General features: G+C 41.6%; 1 protein-coding gene across 3 annotated transcripts in view; it reads right to left on the bottom strand.

Annotated features, from left to right (window-relative positions):
* dock11 (dedicator of cytokinesis 11) overlaps positions 1-19,848 on the bottom strand; it is a 76,899-nt gene that overhangs the window by 8,006 nt on the left and 49,045 nt on the right. For all 3 annotated transcript variants that reach the window (XM_044097962.1, XM_044097964.1, XM_044097963.1), the window contains 15 exons: positions 19,068-19,188; positions 18,928-18,994; positions 18,661-18,708; positions 17,430-17,575; positions 13,400-13,515; positions 13,167-13,304; positions 10,895-11,077; positions 10,634-10,747; positions 8,768-8,983; positions 7,089-7,146; positions 5,428-5,534; positions 5,115-5,237; positions 1,839-1,952; positions 664-810; positions 92-302 (listed from right to left, as the gene is read on the bottom strand). In XM_044097962.1, the coding sequence (XP_043953897.1) occupies positions 92-302; positions 664-810; positions 1,839-1,952; positions 5,115-5,237; positions 5,428-5,534; positions 7,089-7,146; positions 8,768-8,983; positions 10,634-10,747; positions 10,895-11,077; positions 13,167-13,304; positions 13,400-13,515; positions 17,430-17,575; positions 18,661-18,708; positions 18,928-18,994; positions 19,068-19,188 (1,909 nt within the window). The remainder of the gene's footprint in view (positions 1-91; positions 303-663; positions 811-1,838; positions 1,953-5,114; positions 5,238-5,427; positions 5,535-7,088; positions 7,147-8,767; positions 8,984-10,633; positions 10,748-10,894; positions 11,078-13,166; positions 13,305-13,399; positions 13,516-17,429; positions 17,576-18,660; positions 18,709-18,927; positions 18,995-19,067; positions 19,189-19,848) is intronic.

Raw genomic sequence — 19,848 nt, 5'->3', positions numbered from 1 at the left:
CTTTTAAGTTGCAGCTTGACAAAATGTGAAAAAGTTCACACTTTCATGCAGTGTGTGTGTATGTGTGTGTGTGTGTGTGTTCCTTATGTACTTGTGAGGACGGTCCTCCTCTTGCACTGCTCCTCCACGCCGCCGTGTTTCTTCCCCGACAGCGTGTACGGCGTCTCGAACACAAAGTTTCTGATGTTGTGGCACTTCTCGAAGTCCGTCTTCTTCTCCGGCGCCTCCTTCTCGTCGAAGTAGGGCTTGACGAACGTCACCTGGACGAAGGCGAACCTGGAGTCCAGCTCCTTGGGGTTCACCTGAAACATCAGCCAGAAGGTTTGAGAAAAGGACAGATGTGGGAGGAATCAAAGAGCCGCTGAGGGAAAGCAACTTTTCAACCGTAATAAAAGGATTAGAGTAAAAAGTTGAAACATTTGGCTTAAACATCACATGTAATCCTCACTGGTACCTCTCAGATATCAAATCAATCAGCTGAGACTCTATAATGACTCTATAATGCTGGAGAAAGAACATTTCCCAGCATTAACTTGGACTAATGATATTTGGTCAACACAGCAGTGGGGCTGCAAAGCCAAACACATTATTTACATCCCAAACTGTGTTTCAGCTCCGCCTGCAGCTCTCCAGTTAAAGTGACCATCGGTTTGCTGCCGGCACCTTGTTGGAGTCCTGAATGATCTTGACGTTTTCTGGGCCAAACTTGTCTCCGTAGAGGGTGAGCAGGCGCTGCGAGATCTCGGACAGGCCGGTCAGTTTGGGCTCTTTGTAGATGTACTCCTTTCCATCCTCTTCCTCGAAGAAACCCTGTCGACGAGAACAGAAGCTCGCTGAGGATTAGCTCCGCTTTAAAACGAGGAACATGCTCCACAAGATAAACATCCACAAGATAAACATCGGTCTGTTTATTGAACTCGCCGCTGCGAGTTGGTGAACACAACCTCGGCTTTAAGTGCTTCCAGTAAGACGAGCTAATTCTGCCAAGATTTCAACTTCCACGTTTTGATTTCTCGTGTTGCTTTGTGAAGTGCGTCAGTCTCTGTAATACCGCAACCAGCCCGACACCGCACTTCACAGCCAGGATCGTGTTCTCAAGCTTGCAAGCTCTCTCATTTTGCCTCTAAATATAACAAAAGTAATCCTGGCCAAAAACATAGTTTGTCTGCAGTAACTAAAGCCTTTGTCCCTGTAAGCATTTACAAACTGTAATCTGTGTTTTTGGCTTCCTCCTTGCTGAGCGGCGTTTCAGTCCGTTTCAGTTCCATCTTGTTTCACTGTAGGTAACAATTCATCAACTGCTTCAAGTATTTAGATTATTAAAATTCCTTGAGGCAGATAATTTGCCTTGAATCTTCACTAAATGGTGTTTTTACGAACGCGCCATGTTCCGGACGGACGAATATTTGTGTTGCGCAACACTCTCACTTCTGCCAATGAGTTGTCGATGAATGTTAAGAGTTAGCATAGCAAACATCCTCTTTTCCTTGGACGCGTCCACTTTTCATGTTCTGTCTATTGACTGAAGATGAATATGTAAATAAAAATTTTCCATCTTAATGCATCTTTCTAAGCCTGCTGCTTTATTATCTTTATTAAATGAAATACAATTTCATTTGTTTTTATTTTTGCCCAGGTTGACTTAAAAAGTCAGGTCCATTCTCTAAGCTCTAAGGTTTTCTAAGCTTATCACAGTACTTACCAATGTTTTTCTTTATCAAATTTTTTTATTCGATTACTCGATTAATTGTCAGTGTAATTGGTAGATCACTCGAAAAGTGACATTTCTCCTGAAGCTGAAGTCTCTCTCCTGGATGAATAAACCCAGCAGAACGTACCTGCCCATAAAAAGCCACTCTGAAATACGTCCCCAGCAGCCTGCGGCCTGACTGGATCACCTCCATGATTTTGTTGTAGGCTCTGTGCAGAGTGTCATACAGGCGGCTCAGTTTCTGAAACACAACCAGCCAGAAGAAACAAGTCATTTATAGGATCTGCTTCATGTCCACGGAGTAAACCGAGGATTTCAGGTAGCACAAGGACTGAATACGCAGATAAAATAAAAGGAGGAGCCGATGAGAGCAAACACAGTCACTGCCGTGTTTCCACCCACAGAACTGAAGAGCTCCTTCAGAGGCAGCCTGGTGCATCCTGGGTAAACAGAGGAGCGTTGTCCCAGCTCCTTCCTCCCTGCAGCTGTTTGACTTCAGGATCACCACAGCTCCCAACAAACTCAGGAAGTGTTTTCATTCCTGTTTCAATATTCTTGCAAATAGCCTGTTTTTGTGTTCCAAATGCACATTTTGTACCATTTTTTTAAATACTTACATTTTCAATAACTGTAAGGCACTTTTTTTCTCCTGCTGTAAACTTGCCTTACTGTGCAGTCGCTTCCACTTCCTGCGTGTTATAGTTTACCTCGTGTGGATCTCCATGGTTTATATTTGGCTGTCACTCTGCTGCTGTCCTCGCTGAGGGACAATAAGAATATTTCTGTTCTATTCTGTTGTATTCAATAAGTGAATAAGTAGCTATGTGTGTTTTTAAATGTGCTAATGCATTAGCTGTCCTTCAAATTGTTTTTGATGACGAGATGGTATAAGAATAATTTACTCAGAATAAAAACACAAAGAAAGTAGCAAAAAAAAAAAAACAGGAAAATAAGTGGAGTAAATACAATTATTTGAATTGTTTAAAGCCAAACTAGAAAAAAAAAATCGATAAATATTGCATTGAGGATAAAGAGAAATTAAGAATAAATTAATTCAGTTACTAAAAGTCAACTACCGGGAGTCTCAGGTTTGCTTTTAAAAATTGTCAGTCTCTGTAAGGTCTGTGGGCAGCAGAAAATAATGCTTCTCTTTGGGTTTTTATTTCTATTGGATGGCTTATATAATAAAGTCTGTTACATATTTGGGCTTAAGAGCATCACAAGATGTAATTAAAAAATGCATCAATATCCTGTGAGGCATAAGGAGCCATTCCAATATACATCATAGTAATGAAATGAATAGAGAGTCTGTTGATGATCTTTAGCATAAGCAGCATTTATGAAGTAAAAAGCATAAGACCAAATACCGAGCCTTGTGGAACGCCATATCTTATTCTGTAATGTTTAGATATGTGCAGTTGTCCTGATTTATCCACAAATATAAGTCGTATATCTTTTGAACCACTTAAGAACAGCTCATAATTCACCATGAATTGTTCACTTCACCATGAACTATTCATGGTGAAGTGAACAAGTTTGAAGTTTGTTCACTTCAAACCAGAACCTCTCCCTTCAGGAATGTGCTTCTTTATGTTAGTCTATCGCATAGAAGACCAATAAAAGGCACTGAAGTTGACTTTGTAAATGTGCCGCCACTAAATACCTTTACAAGATTCTGTAAGTAACCCAACAGGTTACACTGAAAATTAAGGCTCTGCACTGACGGGGAGGAGACGTTTGTTTGGTCTGTTTCAGGTTACAGGCTGGCAGCTTTTAGAACAAACTGCCTGAGAGTCAGGAGGAGAAAAAACTAAATAGTTCGTTGACAATGACTGACAGTCCACTACTACTTCAAAATAAAAGCGTGTTGATGCAGATGTTCTACCTCCCACTGCAGTCAGAGACCAGTTTTCTTTCCCTGGTGTTTCAACTGAAATAGTTTGAGCCGTTTTGAACTTTTATGCAACCTCTGAGGATGTTTTCCAGATGAAATGACCAGACAGTGAACAGCTTCATTGCTGCTCAGCAGGAGCATCCCTCATGCACTCATGCTACCAGAAACCAGAAAGTGTGGCCCCTTTTTAACACCTTATGTAGCTCTCAGGCACAGTTAAGAATTGGTGCCATCATGCGGCTTCATCGAACCAAAGAAAAAACTCCATTTAACTGAAAATTGTTGCTATAGCCGAGTTAATTTTTCGCCTAGTGATGTAATGTTTTTGCTAATTTTGAATAAGTTTAGTGAGCTTAGCGATAAGCTATGTTGTAACACCTGGTGGACATCAACCTGATTAAATTTAGTGCTTTAATGATTTAGCATTAGCTTTTGCTAAATGTTGGTTTAGCACTTCAGAATTAGCAGAACTAATGTATTATTAGTGCTTTAGGACTAGCGCAGCTAACTTAATAATTAAACGTTCCCACCACTGCTTATATCTCTTAACATGCTTTAGGCATTTCAATATTTGGTGATTATGGTTATCCACAATGTGAAGCACTGAGTGGTCTGTATGACTATTTTAGTTTCAGTCCATTAAATCAGAGGGCCAAATTATACCTGCTAAATCCATCCATCCATTTTCTTTACACCCTTCTTCCCTAAATGGGGTCGGGAGGGTTGCTGGTGCCTATCTCCAGCTGCGTTCCGGGCGAGAGGCGGGGTTCACCCTGGACAGGTCGCCAGTCTGTCGCAGGGCAACACAAAGACTTACAAGACAAACAACCATGCACACACACTCACACCTAGGGAGAATTTAGAGAAACCAATTAACCTGACAGTCATGTTTTTGGACTGTGGGAGGAAGCCGGAGAACCCGGAGAGAACCCACCATGCACAGGGAGAACATGCAAACTCCATGCAGAAAGATCCCGGGCCGGGAATCGAACCCAGGACCTTCTTGCTGCAAGGCAACAGCTCTACCACTGTGCAGCCCTACCTGCTAAATCTACAGGTATAATTTGAAAACATTACCTATTAAACCACCACCTTTACAAGAACAGTGATGAGTAATCAAGCTAGCTTAGAAACTTCCCCGTTTTTCATAGTGTCGCCGTGGTCACTGATAATACTGGAAAGGCAAACATGGAGCATTAAAGACAGTCTGAAATCTATGTTTCTTAATACAGATCAAATTAGTGAGCGTGTAAACAAGCTCACTTCATTAATCTGTTTCCCTCTCTTGACTTTCACAGGCTGTCAGTTGGGATCTAACGAGTCCCTCTCTTTAGAACAGAGAAAATCAGTGTTGCGTAAAAAGCCCTTATGACTCAGAACAAGTCAAACAGGTTGAGTTAAACGGCTCGGTGAGCGGAATGCTAAAAGTTTCACTGTCAAAGAAAGTGAGTGGCGGGTCCGGCGATGAAAACAACAACAAACCAAACCAGAGCCGGACTGATGCGATACCTCGTATTCATGACGTTTCTCGTAGACGGGGATGATAAGCTTGGCGATGTGTGTGATGAGCTCGTAACGCTCGGCTTTCCACAGGGCCTCCACACACACCTCCAGGTGCTCCACCAGGACTTCCTGAGAAACGGGACAAAGGGAAGGGTAAACTCTGAACTCTACTGTGAAGAAAAGAGTCAAAAACAATGGAACTAAAAAATTATTTTCTTGATTTAAAAACAGAGTCTTCTTTGACGTATTATCAGAATCGGGGCTTTTGAAAACCAAACAGTCACGTCTATTATAAGAAAATGTAATCAGAGGGCCACACCTCAGTGTAATACACATCCTGCATTCCCGTGTCCTCCTTCATGGCTGCTTCCTCCTCGATGTTAAGCGTGACCTTCTTGAATGCAGTCAGACCGCACGGGAACAACTCTGATATTAACCATGAGCAGAAAAAGAGGAAGTAAAAATTCTGACACATGATTGATCGACTCGTACCAGAAGCGAAGGCACCGGCTCCGAGTAAATTCACGAGAACAAATTTGACGCACGAGTCGGTTTTAGGAATTCACCTTCCACAAACACACGTGGCACAACGTGGGCCATGGCTACGTCGTGTCGTGACTTGGTCCCAAATGGAAGCAGATATAACTCGAAGATGCATGTGATTCTTTGCAGATAAACAACCCACTGTCACTGCCTCGCATTTGCTTAGCGGATTATTTTAAGGTACGATTTGCATGAGATAGAAGCGAGCTGTGAGACGCTGTTTTGTCTAGACATCTCCTTTGCATGCAGCGGCGCACAGGGAGGTCTTTAGATGCTGGAGGACATTTTCCTGAAGTACAATGATCACGCAGGCCAACCAGTGATGGTTTTGCAGCCTGCTTTGCTGTTTGCAGTCCAGGGTTGCAATAGTTTTGAGTTTTTGAACAAATTAGTTCAGTTTTACTTCATTGTGACTTTTTGCTTGTCTAATTCAGTTAGTTTTCATTAGTTCTTAGAGTGTCTACTAGTTTTCATTAGTTATTATGGTAACTCTTTATTTGAAGGGGAGCACATAGGACTGACATGACCGTCATAAACATGAAGGAGTCTTCATGCAAATAAATAATGACATTTTAATGCAAAGTTGACACTTTTAAAGAGTTTTTTATGCAAATTTTATTAAAACTTTCCATTAAAAGTGTCATTGACCAAATAATGCAAAGTTTTTAATGCAACTTTTTGTTTCTTTAGTCATTATGTCATGAAGCGCATGACGCATTCACGAACACGCCTTCCACTTCATGACCAGTTATATCACGTTTATGACAGTCCCATGTTAGTCTTATGCACACCCCTTCCAATAAAGTGTTACCATTATTACTAGTTAAAAGTTTAGTTTTTATTCGTTATAGTAGTTTCAGTTTTTCCATACTACAAACACTCTTAGGTTACCTAAGTGTAATCGTACCTAAGATTACCTAAGATTACACTCTGGTGACCTTCGATCACCTGAGTTGATTTTTAGGTGCAGAATTTTTAAAAATCATGAATACTCAACTAATGACACCATTTTCAAAAAAATGTATAAAATTATTGTTGAACAACCAACTGACTGGTGTTTTGTCCCAACTTTTGCTGTCGCCATTTTGCCGACTAGTGTAACCCAGGCGACAGCTGACGTAAACCTGTTGTGTGGACGGGGCGTAAATCCATTTCATCACAGTTCAAAAGGCTGATAAATAGATTCTTAACATGAAAATGAAGGATATTACATCTATAATTTCCGCATGTTTTAGATAGTTTGATAAACGCATGATATATTTCCAGTTAGTTTTAGTTTTTCCCCATTATTTACCATTTTTGTTTGTTTCAGTTAAGGAAAATGTTAACTCAGTTTTCAGTTTGCTAGTTTTCGTTCTCAGGAATCTCAATCGTTGTCAAACCCGATGCTTTAACCCAGCAGAGTTATTACTAGCTTGTGTTTGTGTTCAGACTTACTTTTTCTGTACAGATACTCAGCAACCAGCGCAGCCACGTGAACGTAGCACATGGCGGCCTGCGGGGAGAGAGAGGCACAAACAAAAATAACTGGATCGGTCCAGTTTGTCTCGGAAAACAAAATCAAGCATAAAGGAACATGAAACTAGCTCAGAACTGAGGCCAAGACAAACAGGACTGGAATCTAACACTTCGGCATACCTCATCCTACCAATGACAGCTCTAGTTGATGCTTCGTTAGCTGGAAAATCATTTTCAACATGTAAACACACAAACAAATTTTGTCCAAAGTCGTTTCAGTTACATATAAATATATAACTTAAAACCAGAGGAAAGAAATTTATTTTCAAAAAGTGTTCAAATGAAAAAAACTAAACATGTAAAAAAAAAAGCTATAAGAACAATATAAGACCAAAAACAAATGTGTGAAAGTTTCTGGTTTTGCGTTAAAATGACATTTCTGAGTCTTTAAATGCAGCTGTATAATCTGTCAGTGAACATCCAGGCCTCCTGTTTGTTCCAAGATATTTTTACCTCCCTTATCATGCTGTCTATTCTGGGTGGTGGCTGACTATGTAATCCTCCGTATTCCATCACATTCACGCCACAGAAAACATGTATTATTAATTAGGAGTTCATAAAGGCTCAACCTGACTTAAGGAGTCAAAATATTGCTTGTGTGGTTGTTTTATTTTTTATTATTTTTTTTACCAGTGTCTAAAGAGTAGAAAAAAATGTATAATTTATAATTTTTTTATTTTTTTTTATTTTTTTTAGTTCAGCTTGGACTTTAAATGGAAAGGAAGAGGATTAGGGCCAGAAAAAAAAAATAGCAGAATTCTGTCTTTTTCACAACTTCAATCTCTTGAGATCAGAAAAAAAAATAATTCAGAGGTCCTAGTGATGCAGGAACCCTCTACTTCAAGGTGTGAAACACTGGATGGACATGAAGAAAAGCCCCTGCTGGTAAGCAGGGTAGAGGGCTTGTGATGCTGTGGGCCCGAGGCTCTCATTGGTTGGTATTAATATCAGAGCGAGGTTCAACAAGTACATGCAGAAGGCTGTACGTCTCCACTGGTTCATAAAACAATTAAAATAGTTTGGAGATGGCATAAACGCATCGAGTGATGAATGATGTTTTCAGTTGTTAAGAAAATGCCTTTAAGATGCTCTTCATGCTCTTCCTGTTTCATCTGGCCTTTTAGGAGGACGCATCACATCCAAACACTGAATAAATACCCAATGAAAGTTTTACTGACTGTCCGTAATGGGCATTCTTATTTGATCTTTTTTTAATTTTAACTACTCTACCTTAATTACTGCCTTCAATTGGAGCCTCAAATCAGTCATCAGTTCATGGTTTTATTGTCCAACACTTCAATCAGCAGCTCAGACACATGAAAGGACAGCAGAGGGTGGATCCTGAGTGCTGTGCAGATATTCGTACAAGGCGTGAATCTGAGCGAGAGGCTCAACCTCTGAAATATAAAACTCTCTTTCTCTTTCTCTTGCTGCTCAAATTGTTGTTGTGTGACAAAGAAAGGGAAAATATTAAAAGAATTTTAATTCACATTAAGTCAATTAGCCAAGACAACAATGACCGGTTAGAGCACATAGCCTTCGCAGGGCGTAAACAAGAAATAAAAGTGCAATAAAGGTGTCTGCAGCCTTTCGGATACCTCGGACAGGTCTCCGTTCTTCAGGTGCGCTCTGGCCATGCTGTCCAGCCAGGTCCGGCGCAGCTCTGGGGTGCTGGCGTAGGACCGCGCCAGGCTGTACTGGAGGTCCAGGAGCATCTCGGGGTCTTTCTCGTGCTCTCTCATCTGGGCCGTGGCCATCAGAACCGTCCGGATCCGCATGGTCAGACCCTTCACCTCACCGGGGAAGGCTGTGGACTGCAGGGCGCGAGGCCAAACACAAAACTTCATTAACTCATGTCAGAAAACGTGTCAACAGACTAATTTCACAGAGTGATGAGAAGAAATATTAGCTGTGTTTCTATTGACCATATAACTGCACAATTTCACATTTTATAAATAATAAATAAATTCGCTCAATTTGGAATAAGGATGAAGTGTGCTTTTGGCCGTATCGAAATTGGAACCATGAAGAAGAAGACGAAGACAGGAAGTAGTTGGAGGACGATGTTTTTTAATGGCTTATCATGTGAACAAACTTATTTACGTGATTTTAATTTAATTAATGAAATGGAAACAAAACAGTTGTGAAATTGTGTTTTGTCAACATTCGGTGGATCATGGACAGTTTTATGCACATTTGAAATGGTTACGCAACTTTAAAACCTGCTTTAACCCAAATATACAGTAAGACACCAGCTGTATTGAACAATTATTAATCAACTTCTTTAAACTAAAATTGAGCTAATTCAGCCAGTTAGCCACATTGTCCACAATGTGTGGGTTTTCAAACTTTAGACTAAACCAGCTGTGAGGCTCTGAGGCGTCAGAATCATCCTGAAGACACACAAAACCTGTTTCTTCTCCTCACCGTCTGAAGTCAGATTAGTCCAAATTTGTAAATTCTGATTTTATTTCTAGACAATAAGAAATAAATTTGACATATTCTCCCTTATTATTGTGGCATGTAGCAAATAAAAATATTATTGGTCATTCTACCTGACCTAAAATATGACCAGTGTGTTCTAATTTAACTGCAGACTGTGAGACAAAAACAAAAAAAGGTGTGTGAGTGTGTGTGTGTCGTTCTATTGGCTGTATGTAAACTTCTGGTTTCAGCTGTAGTGTTACTGGTGCGTTGTACAAAGTAGGCGACATAATGAAGAAGGGAAAGTACCCTCAAATCCCTCAACTTCCCCTCCAATCAACAGCCAGATAGTTGGACTTTGTTTCAGCAACTCAGCTAAATACTATGTTGGTGTAGAAATTTGGCATTAGTGGAACTAATGCTTCTGATTAGTGCTGTAGTTAGCTTGTAGTTAGCTTGTAGTTAGCTTGTAGTTAGCGGCTCCCACCACTGGCAACAATAAATCCAAACAGAGATGGTTTCTAACTGTGCCTAGAGGACGCTAGTTAAATAGAGCTCAACGATTCTCTAACAAAAGTCACAGGGCCATATTTCTACCTAGACGTATGTTCATGATGACTCCAAAACGTGTGAAGAACATTTATCTGAATGTTGATGAGGGTGTATGTATATGTTTGACCTTGTTCTAATTAGGGAAGAAATTCACTCAGCATAACCTTCCTGTACTAGAACCATTGGCAGTGTATCAGGCCCACAGCATGATACATCCACCACCCCGCCAACAACATGTTCAGACCTGTGGACCCAATTCTTACATTTAAAAATAGTTACATATGTACTTCATATAAACACCCCACCCTGTAAAATTGGACCAGTTAAATCATTAAAATCTATAATAATATATAACTGGAACTGCACAGGTTTTGGAGTAAACAGACCACACTGGTTCTACTCCAGATTTCAGTTTGATCCAATCTGAAATCAATCCTGCTAAAAGAATCCTGCGTTTATGGGACGGTTTTAGGGAGCATCTCGTCTACCTTCATGGCCTTGTCACTGTTTGCGAAGTTGTTGATGATTGAAAGCGACTCCTGGAAACGGGAGCTGCCTGTGAGAGCCACGTCAGAGATCAGCTGGCTCACTGCGATGATGATCTGGAGAGGGGAAGATAAAGAAAGACGCAGGACACAAGAGAAGAAAAAAACAGTTTGAATGCATTAAATAGGGAAAAAGTCAACTGAGAGATGTGAATGCTTTAATCGAACTCGTCTCTCAGGGAAGGAAGTGAACTGACGCCTGACCTGCAGGTGCGTGCGCAGGAAGGTCTTCCTCTTGGTGAACTCGTAGTTGTTTCTCATGAGCAGGTAGAGCAGCGCCGACGCCTCGGCCCGCAGGACGGCCAGCTTGGACACGCAGCATTTGAGCACCTCGCAGCACAAGTCCTCGCACAGCGTCACGCGGCCCTTAAACAGCACAGACGGGAACTGTGGGGGCGACGGAGGAGGGGGGCGGCGTGTTAGCAGACCAAAGACAGCCACTGAGATTAGGACATAAAGTTAGGAACGGCACGGAGGGAAGTGAGCGGGAAACAGCAGAAGCCATTAGAAAGCATAAGTCTGAGGCGCGATGAAAACACTGTGGACGCGCTTTTCTGCAGGAGAAAACATCATGAGTTCGGATTCTAACTTTGCTTTGCGAACAAATAAAAAAGATGCCACTAAGATCCCTTGTGATTACAGAGTGTGTACAGAGTTTTCCATGTCAGTCATTAAACATGCCAGAGCAGGAAACAGGATTAAGAAGAACTCATAAAATCACTGGTAAAGATCAAACAGGAAAAAGGATTCACACCTTTGTCAACATTAACATGTATAATTAAACATTTCTTTAGCACTGAGTCAGACTGAAGAAGAAATCAGAAGCACTATGACACAGCTGATCTTAATGTTGAAAGTGAAAAAGCAACGACTAAAAGTGAAAAACAAGAAATAGAGAGTCCTTGACAGGGTTCCTGGAATCCAGCAGAAATGACCAGATGATCTGCAGTTATGCTTCACGTGGCCTCATAATTTATCTGATCCCAATCTGAAACCAAAACGCTGCCGTGTTGTCAGACCACATCCACGTTGTAGTTCACGGTTTTGAGACGCTCCACGAAAAGGAGGAACTTTCTGATTTATCTGCTGACCACTTCTCAGAGTCGCTCTGGTTTAAATCTGACTGCTTTAAATCAACGGTCGGTTTATTGCGGACAGCACAAGGAGTAGGTGACGGTCAACTCTTAAAGATCGCTTCTGTTTCATACTTCAGAGAGAATGGAAACCCTTCTAAAGTACCAGTCTCTTCTTGTTTTTTGTGACCTGAGCAATGCGCTGCTCCTGTGCAGCCCCGGCATGTTGGCAGATTTTTCTGTGTGATACAGAATTATCAGTGGAAAGTTCACCTACTTGCAGCGATTTTTTTTTATAGAGCGTGTCAATGCTATCTGAAACGCTATTGGCTGGTGTTTGCAAAGCAGCCAATCCAGGAGAGCAAAGAAATAATTGGAATTTAAGTTATTGCTTTAGTTTTCACCAAATATCATGTTGGTATAGTGATTTATCAGGAGCTTTTACTAAATATTGAATTGGTGAGAAGAAAAGATTTCCATTGCAGACGGGACGCTGTAAAAGGTCCTGTGTGCAAATTTGACGTTTTTGAGGGACATCCAAAATGATTTTAGTGGAACGTCGCCCTGAACACACCGTCCCATCGATCAACTGGTCAGCCAACATTACAGGTATAATTATAACAGACTCCAGAGTGACTGCTGAGGGGGTAAAAAAGCCTGATAATGAAAGATCAAAGGACTCAACCTTCTGTTGTTTGATTGATGGAGCTGCTGTTGTTGGATCTTTATTCTAACTGGCATGAAGCACCAAAACAAAACTCTCTCCTTCAGCCCTCCGGTCCAACTTGGGTAACTGCTCCCAGTTACCCGGGAAACAGTTACCTGAGAAACTCAGCCACCCGAGAAAGCAGGTAAAAAGTGGAAATTTCAACATGACGACGGCCAGAGGCATCGTTTGTGTTTAATTTAGCCTCCATAAGTAAACACGACTTTTAATTTGTTCAATTTTGAGTTACAGATGGTAGCCCTAACCCTAACATTCTCACATCCTCACATCCTCGCTGCAGCTGTTCAGCATGCGGATGCCATGAAGCAGTTCCCCTGCGTTTCAAACTCTGTTGGACCCACAAAGTGCAGAAACACCGATATCACACCAGGCTGCTAGGACGTCGATTTCTGGGAATTGTGTGGGCTCCCTTCACTTCTCTGGGCTTCCCGGATTGAGTTAAAAATGTAAATAAGAAATAAAAAAAAACATTTTATACAAGAGTGGGAGGCGTGTAAACCTGGGATAAACATGTTGAACAAGAACAGAGGAAAGCTTCTCGTTCAGGATGTTGGGCAGGTGAAAAAATAAATAAATAAATGTGAATCATAAAACCTCAAGTCATGGCAAACAGCTGCTGTGTCCAAACTGAGACATCTAGTCACCTGTGTGTGTGTGTGAATGTGTGTGTACGCACCTTGTTGATGAAACCTCGGAGTGCGGCGAACACGTGTCTGATGGCGGCTTCCGATTGGCCAACCTTCAGGAAGGTCAGGTAGACGTCAAACACTTTCCTCATCAGGGGGTTGTGACCGTCGCCGTCCAGCAGCTGGGTCTGCAACGTACACGGGTCAGCCTCACCGTCACCACGGTGTCCATCTGCAGGTGTGGTGTGTGAGGGTGTGTATGTGTGTGTGTGTGTGTGCTGACTTTAAAACACTGGGAGAAGAGAGAGAGGACGTCCAGGACGCTCAGGGACACCTCGGTGGAGATGTTGCCCTCCAGCAGAGCCTGATGGTGGATCTCTGCCTCCGACGGCCCCGCCCCTTCACACACAGTCACAGACGTGTCGTTTATGACAAAAACATATTCAACCGACGTTACAGATTCACAATGTGTCCAAATTTTTTTTTTTTAAAGCGAGGTTTTCCACGTTTTCTCCTCTTCTCTAATTTGATGATTGACAGGTGATGAACCTAAATCCTACCAAGTATTTTTACGATAATATTAATGAAAAGTACTAGTACTAGTTACACTCCTAAAACATGACATTTCCCCATGTTATAAGTGAAATAATCTGCCAGTGGAATATTAAGGCGTTAACACAAGATCCTTCCCATAAGTTAGTTTTGTCTAAGATGTTTGCAGTAAAAACTCAAATGGAAACTAGACCAAAACTTCTGACTGCGGCTCTCCGGCAGTAATGAGCAGAAAGCTGGAAACACTGTACCATCTGTCAAACACGGCGGCGGCTGCATCATGCTGTAGGCGTGTTCCACTTCCAGTGGTACCAACGACCCGAACAAAGAGGCTTTGTTGGGCACAAAGTAGGTGTTGACAAAATGAAAGTCGTTTAACTAAATATTTATTTAGTTAAACGACAAAAGACAAAAATGATGTCGCAACTGACATCATTGTTGTCTTGATTTGCAGATTTGGACAAGAACCTTTTACTTTCAGACAGTTGATATGATGCATCGCTGTGCTAATAAGATGTTGCTTTTACAACTGGGAGGAATTTTACAAAGAGGAGGAGGAAGTTGAAACCATCCATCGTAACGGACCTGGATCGTATCCCAGACTCTTAATGTTTCAGGTGGAGATTTGAAGAGAAGGTGCAAAAGCAAATGAGATGGATTGGTAGTGACGCCGTCATGTTACTATGAAATATCATCTTTCCTGCCCAGATGTTGAGCAGATAGCATTTCATGGACACATTCAGATTTGAAACAGGACTGACTGCTGCTGGAGATCCTTCCTGCCCACAGCGACATCATCACTCTTTACTCTGGATCCTAGTGACTCTTTGAAGATACTTGGATCAGATTTAGGATATTTAAACTCCATTTGGGATAACTGAGATATTTTTGAATTGTGATGTTATTTATTTCTCTAACACATAATCAACAGATAATAAATGGACCTGTGATATATATATTTTTTCTTTGGTGTGCTGGGTATTTCTGAGGCGGGTCTTTATAAAAATGAAAGTCTCTGTTTAAAAAGATAATTAAAAAACACAAAACGATGTTGAATAGGAATCCTGTCAAAGTAAGTATGCCGATGGATCGCCGCACTATTTGTCACAGGCTGTAAAGTCTCTGTCTTCAAACACAAAACCCAAATTCCTCAAGTCACTTTTATTACTACAAATTTTAAGTGATATTAAACTGAGTGTGGATGAAAGGCCAAACCGCATAAACATTTATTTGTTTCCCCAGATGTCATGTTACATAAGCTCTAGAGGCCTAAGGAGGCATAAGACATTCAGACACGTCATCCATCACTAGTGGCAGCTTTCTTCATATTCTGAACATATGAAAAAAAACAAAAAAAAACAACACATCACTCTGGAACCTATTTAGCCGATTCTTTTTTTTTATAATCTTTTTTTTTTTACCCCTCCAGGGGGTCTTTTTGTGGACTCAAGTGGACTCAAGATATGCGGCAAATGTCGCCGGGTCCGGGAATCGAACCCGCGCCGGCCGCGTCGAGGACTCAAGGCCTCCAAATGTGGGTCGCACTATCCCCTACGCCACCACAGCACGCCCCTATGTAGCCGATTCTAATCTTGAAACAAACAAGTTAGGCAAGAGGATGAGTGTATGTCTGCAACAGAGCCAACCTGGCTGTTTACATTTACAACAACACTCAGAGCCTTGCAGCCAATCCGTCATTTAACTTCGTTCATAGAGATCCTCAGGCTGCAGGTAAATGATTCGGTTGGATTCTTCTGCATGTTGGCTACGTCTGCAGTCCTGAACTGGTTCCCATCCACTCCCAGACACACTTGTTTTTTGGTGTACCTTTGTTTGTTCAAGGCCAGTCTGGGAGCCGCTCATGCTATTTGTGTTTCCTTAGAAAACTTCAGAAAAAGAACAACACAGACTGTCAGTTTATCCATCTAATCTCATCAATTACCATGTACAGTGAAGCGGAAACCATGTTTTTATACCTGCCGTCTTGCTGGTGCCAGCAGTTTGTTTGTTTGCCACAAATGTAGTCACAACTGTTGGCTGGCGGTAAAATAAAATTAATTATATGGGTAGGATTTCCAAATTAGCATGTGGGACGAGTACTTCCAAACTGTCGTTAAACATTTTACGATTTCAAACCGAGGTAATAATGGTACCAGCTTCTTTTTATTATTTGATTTATTTGCCATGCATTCCCTTTATCTTTTTTCTCAGACTGAAGACTGTTAGCATGCCATTGGACTGCCATGACATGCTAACGGCTCCAAACCCGGGCAGCGGAGACGATATTCCACAGAGATCAAACACTGCGGAGCCAACGCATTTGTTTTTCCCGTTCCTCTTTAAATTCTTCCAGATGCAGCAGAGAACAATCCAACCATGCAACCAGATGTCGCGTTGATGGAATATTTTCCGTATTTGATCGGTTATTTCTTTAAACGACCGGAAAATTTGCCGAAAAAAAGCCCGTCGGTCAGTTGATAGGTTGTAATTAAAACCCCTGATTGGTGCACATGGGCAGACATTACAGACCGAAGCAAAGATTTCATTTCATTTCTGAGTCTGAAAGCTCAAATCAAACTTTTGGTAGAAATGGCATGTTTAATTCCAGCCTCCATTATATACAGAACAGAGAAATCTAAAGAGGATGCAATGTTGTATTAATCCGTTTATAGTCTAAACAGAGGAGTTGGGAGTTTAGCTTGAGGAAATAAATGAAGGTGCAGAAATTAATTAGACTGTAACATGCGCAGTGCACTGTGTAACCAATGTGGACGCGAAAAATTAAACTTAACTCATCCAGCGGTTTTAACAAATGGAGCTGGAAGAAGTTACCCAGAAGGAGAGCGGCGCTCAGAAGCACGGCGGACGTAACATCCGTCTATTCCGGGAAGACGAAACCACGGCAAAAAAAAAATCCTCCATCAAAGCGCACGCCCGGACCGCGCACAAGGTCAAAAAGAAAAAAAGTTCAATTGATCGGTTTGGATCAGACGGATCCAACTGACTGATGAACCAGCGCAGATTTCTCTGCAGATGCGAATTTGTGAGGCTGAGTGTTCAGACCGCAGCAGGTGGAGTGCTGATAATTTAACAGGAGTCATTTAATTTCATTTATTAGAAGTCATTGGGGCCCCAGTCAGTGGCAAAGGTTAGATGCATTTATCTGCTTTATGTGTGACTTGATCAAGATTCAACTAGGTGAATATTAACTAAACCACATAAAAATGTGGCTAAATAGCCGATGTTAATATGACTGTAATTTCACAGGTAAAAATAGTTCATGATCAATTTTTTTTAATGCCATCGGGCAAAATAACAAAAAACAAAAGAGTCTAGCGTGACCTTTGACCTCAACTAAAAAAAAAAAAAATGAACTAAAGCCTACAAAGAGAAAAAAATCAGAGCCAGGTCATTTTCATAAAGGTGAGATTTTGAAACATTTTTCCAATCCATTTAAAATATGAACCCAACCGTTACTACAAGGCAGCATTTTTAACCTTTAGTTTGACTGTAAAATCCACAACAGATTACAGATCGCTGGCTCTACAATTTCCTCTTTATGTCCTCGCAAAACCCTTTCAGAAATACACCAAGTGCACTAAGAGAACCTGATTTTTCCCCCCACTGTAACATGAATACAACCCAACACTTTTGCATATCTGTTCCCACTTTACTAAACAGTTCCTTCCCGAGAAACGGTTGAGAGGGTAAACATCGTAGAGACGGTGTTTTGCATACGGCAGTCCGAGGCAGAAGGTTACCTATGTTGAGGGTGAGGGAGGTTTCCATGGTGCTGAACTGGTGAATCTTGGTCTGCATCAGACTAATGCGGTTGTAGCGCATGGCCGGCATCGTCTGAGACTTCCTGTCTGAGGAGAAGAGCTTCGACACGCATACGTCCTGGCTCCTGGAACGGAAGGCAGGAAGGACGTTTTGGTTAGTATGCAGATGTGATGAAGATTTTATTTTTTTTTTTCCACCAGTAGAAGGACAAAAGAAGAGAAGAGAGCTGAAAAGGACAAATGTGTCCAGTTTTTATTTACACTCTTTCTGGTATTCCTTATGCAATCACTTAATTTATATTGTGTATTCTTAGTAACTGATCAGGTTTTGAAAAAATTAAAACTAATCTGTTTTCACTTGTCAGAAATGTCAAACTGTATTGACTTAAGAGCAATACAGAGAGATCAATGAAACAGAGGATCCTTCCATGTGTGAAGCAGGGCTTTTATTTTAATATCATAGATGTGGAGTTTTATTCTTCGAAATAATTTTGTTTAGTCAAAAGGTTATTTGATAATTGTACAATTAGATGCAATTTCCAATTTGAAATGTTACATTTATTTCTGACATTTCAAAAATAAATTCTCTTAATAAAAATGTAGCAATATCGGGGGGGTGGAGGGGGGGAGCTCTTTTTAATTATTATTATTTTTTTCCCCAATGTTTTTTTTTTGGAAATATCAAAAATTTGTTTATTTGGCAAAACTGCAACAATAACAGTTGTTATTGCATCACACGAGTCATAATTAATAACCCCATGTTGCCACCTGCGCAAAGAAGAATTAGACAGGAAGTAGTTGGAGGACGATGGCGCAGCATGTCTTTATGTTTCTTAATGACTTAGTGGAAAGACCACAACTGGAAAGATTTCACAAATCCTCAGCAGCAAAATCTTTTCACATTTGTAATTAAAACGTAGCAACATTCAGCCGACACATTCAGTGATCCTGAATGTGTCGGCTGTCAAGTCAACCTACTGGACCCGGGATGAGCAAAGAAGATGAACACTCATCTGAGAAATGATCCCAGAGGGAAACCCAGTGTGGAAACTCATGTTTTACCTGCCAAGTAAAGTCAAGCTTTTTCTGTAAACTCATTTTAGACGTCATCTGTATTGGCCTGTAGTGCTAACCCTGGGATCAGACGACATGTTGACAGATGCGGCAGATACGACTAAGCTATACTTAAGTTAGAGTGCTGCCCCCTTACCTGCCAATGCTTCTCTTTCCAATGTATCGAAACTGGATAATACAAGTCCTGGAGGGGGGAAAAAAAACAACAACATGGCGATAACTTCTTAAATCCACTGTTATTTTATTGCATAACAGAGAACAAGTTTTTCCCTGCTGGTAGCAGAGAAAACAATGTGAACAAAGATTAGGCATGATGGGGCAGGTTCCTAGTTTCGCTAAACGTTCAGTGGGTGTAAACAGGCCAACATGGAACGAGTCGGTTCCACTTTCATGCTCTACTCACTCCAACAAGCTGAGGAAGTTCATGATGTCCTGAGGGCTGATTTTGCTCCAGTAGGCCATCAGAGTCTCTGGAAGACAGTGTGAGTTCATGAGGCGACACTGAGGCGTGTTCTGAATGGTGTGTGTCGGTCAGTGACTGACCTTCTGACAAGGTCTTCACAATGTGCAGGTAGGAGAACAGGAGGCCCTTGATCTCATAGAGCCCCAGCCTGCCGGCGGGCGGCCCCGCGCTGCTGCTCATGGTGGAGCCGCGGCGCTGCAGCTGAAAGCACACACAGGAGGAGCACACGGTCACCGCGGCGACAAATCAGCACCGCTCGCAGCCGTGGCGTGGTCGGACGGCGGTCGTAAAGACAGCTTGTCCTGCGTTGGAATGTAAACCATGACGCGCGCTGCCTGCATTCCTCCGGCTTCAAACGCGCCGGAGGGACTCTGCTGTCATCACGCCAGTCGGATCGCTTCTGTTGGACTCCGGTAGGGCGTGCTCCGGAGTCCGTTCATACCGGATTTCCACCAACATGCTGGCACCCTCACCAGGTCTACAAATCCGTCACCAAACGCCATCAGAAGCAAGCTGAAAAAATGTTCGGAAACTAGCGGCTAACGACAAAAAAACATCCACATTTAACAGCTGCATTGAGTAAAGATTTGTTTTGTGAGTGGATGTTTTTGTGGGACCTGGTTTAATGAATGTGTCTGTCTTTAAGCAGTTTGTTTGGTTTCAGTCCCAGATATGGAAAACTTTTTAATCTTGACAAAGAAACCAGGGATTTGCACCCACTATCATTACTCACTAGAGAAAAGTGTTCAGCTGAAAGTGTTACATTCATTTCAGTTGATTTTTTTTGTAACATTGTCTACATGAATGATTTCTCAAAACTGTTAAATGAAAAAAGCTGGTAGGAGTTTACTGCCACTCCTA

The sequence above is a fragment of the Gambusia affinis genome, linkage group LG18 (assembly GCF_019740435.1).
Source record: "Gambusia affinis linkage group LG18, SWU_Gaff_1.0, whole genome shotgun sequence".
In the NCBI taxonomy this organism is placed as follows: Eukaryota; Metazoa; Chordata; class Actinopteri; order Cyprinodontiformes; family Poeciliidae; genus Gambusia; species Gambusia affinis.
Note: the sequence above shows the minus strand (reverse complement) of the source record. Positions and strands in the feature narration are given on the sequence as shown.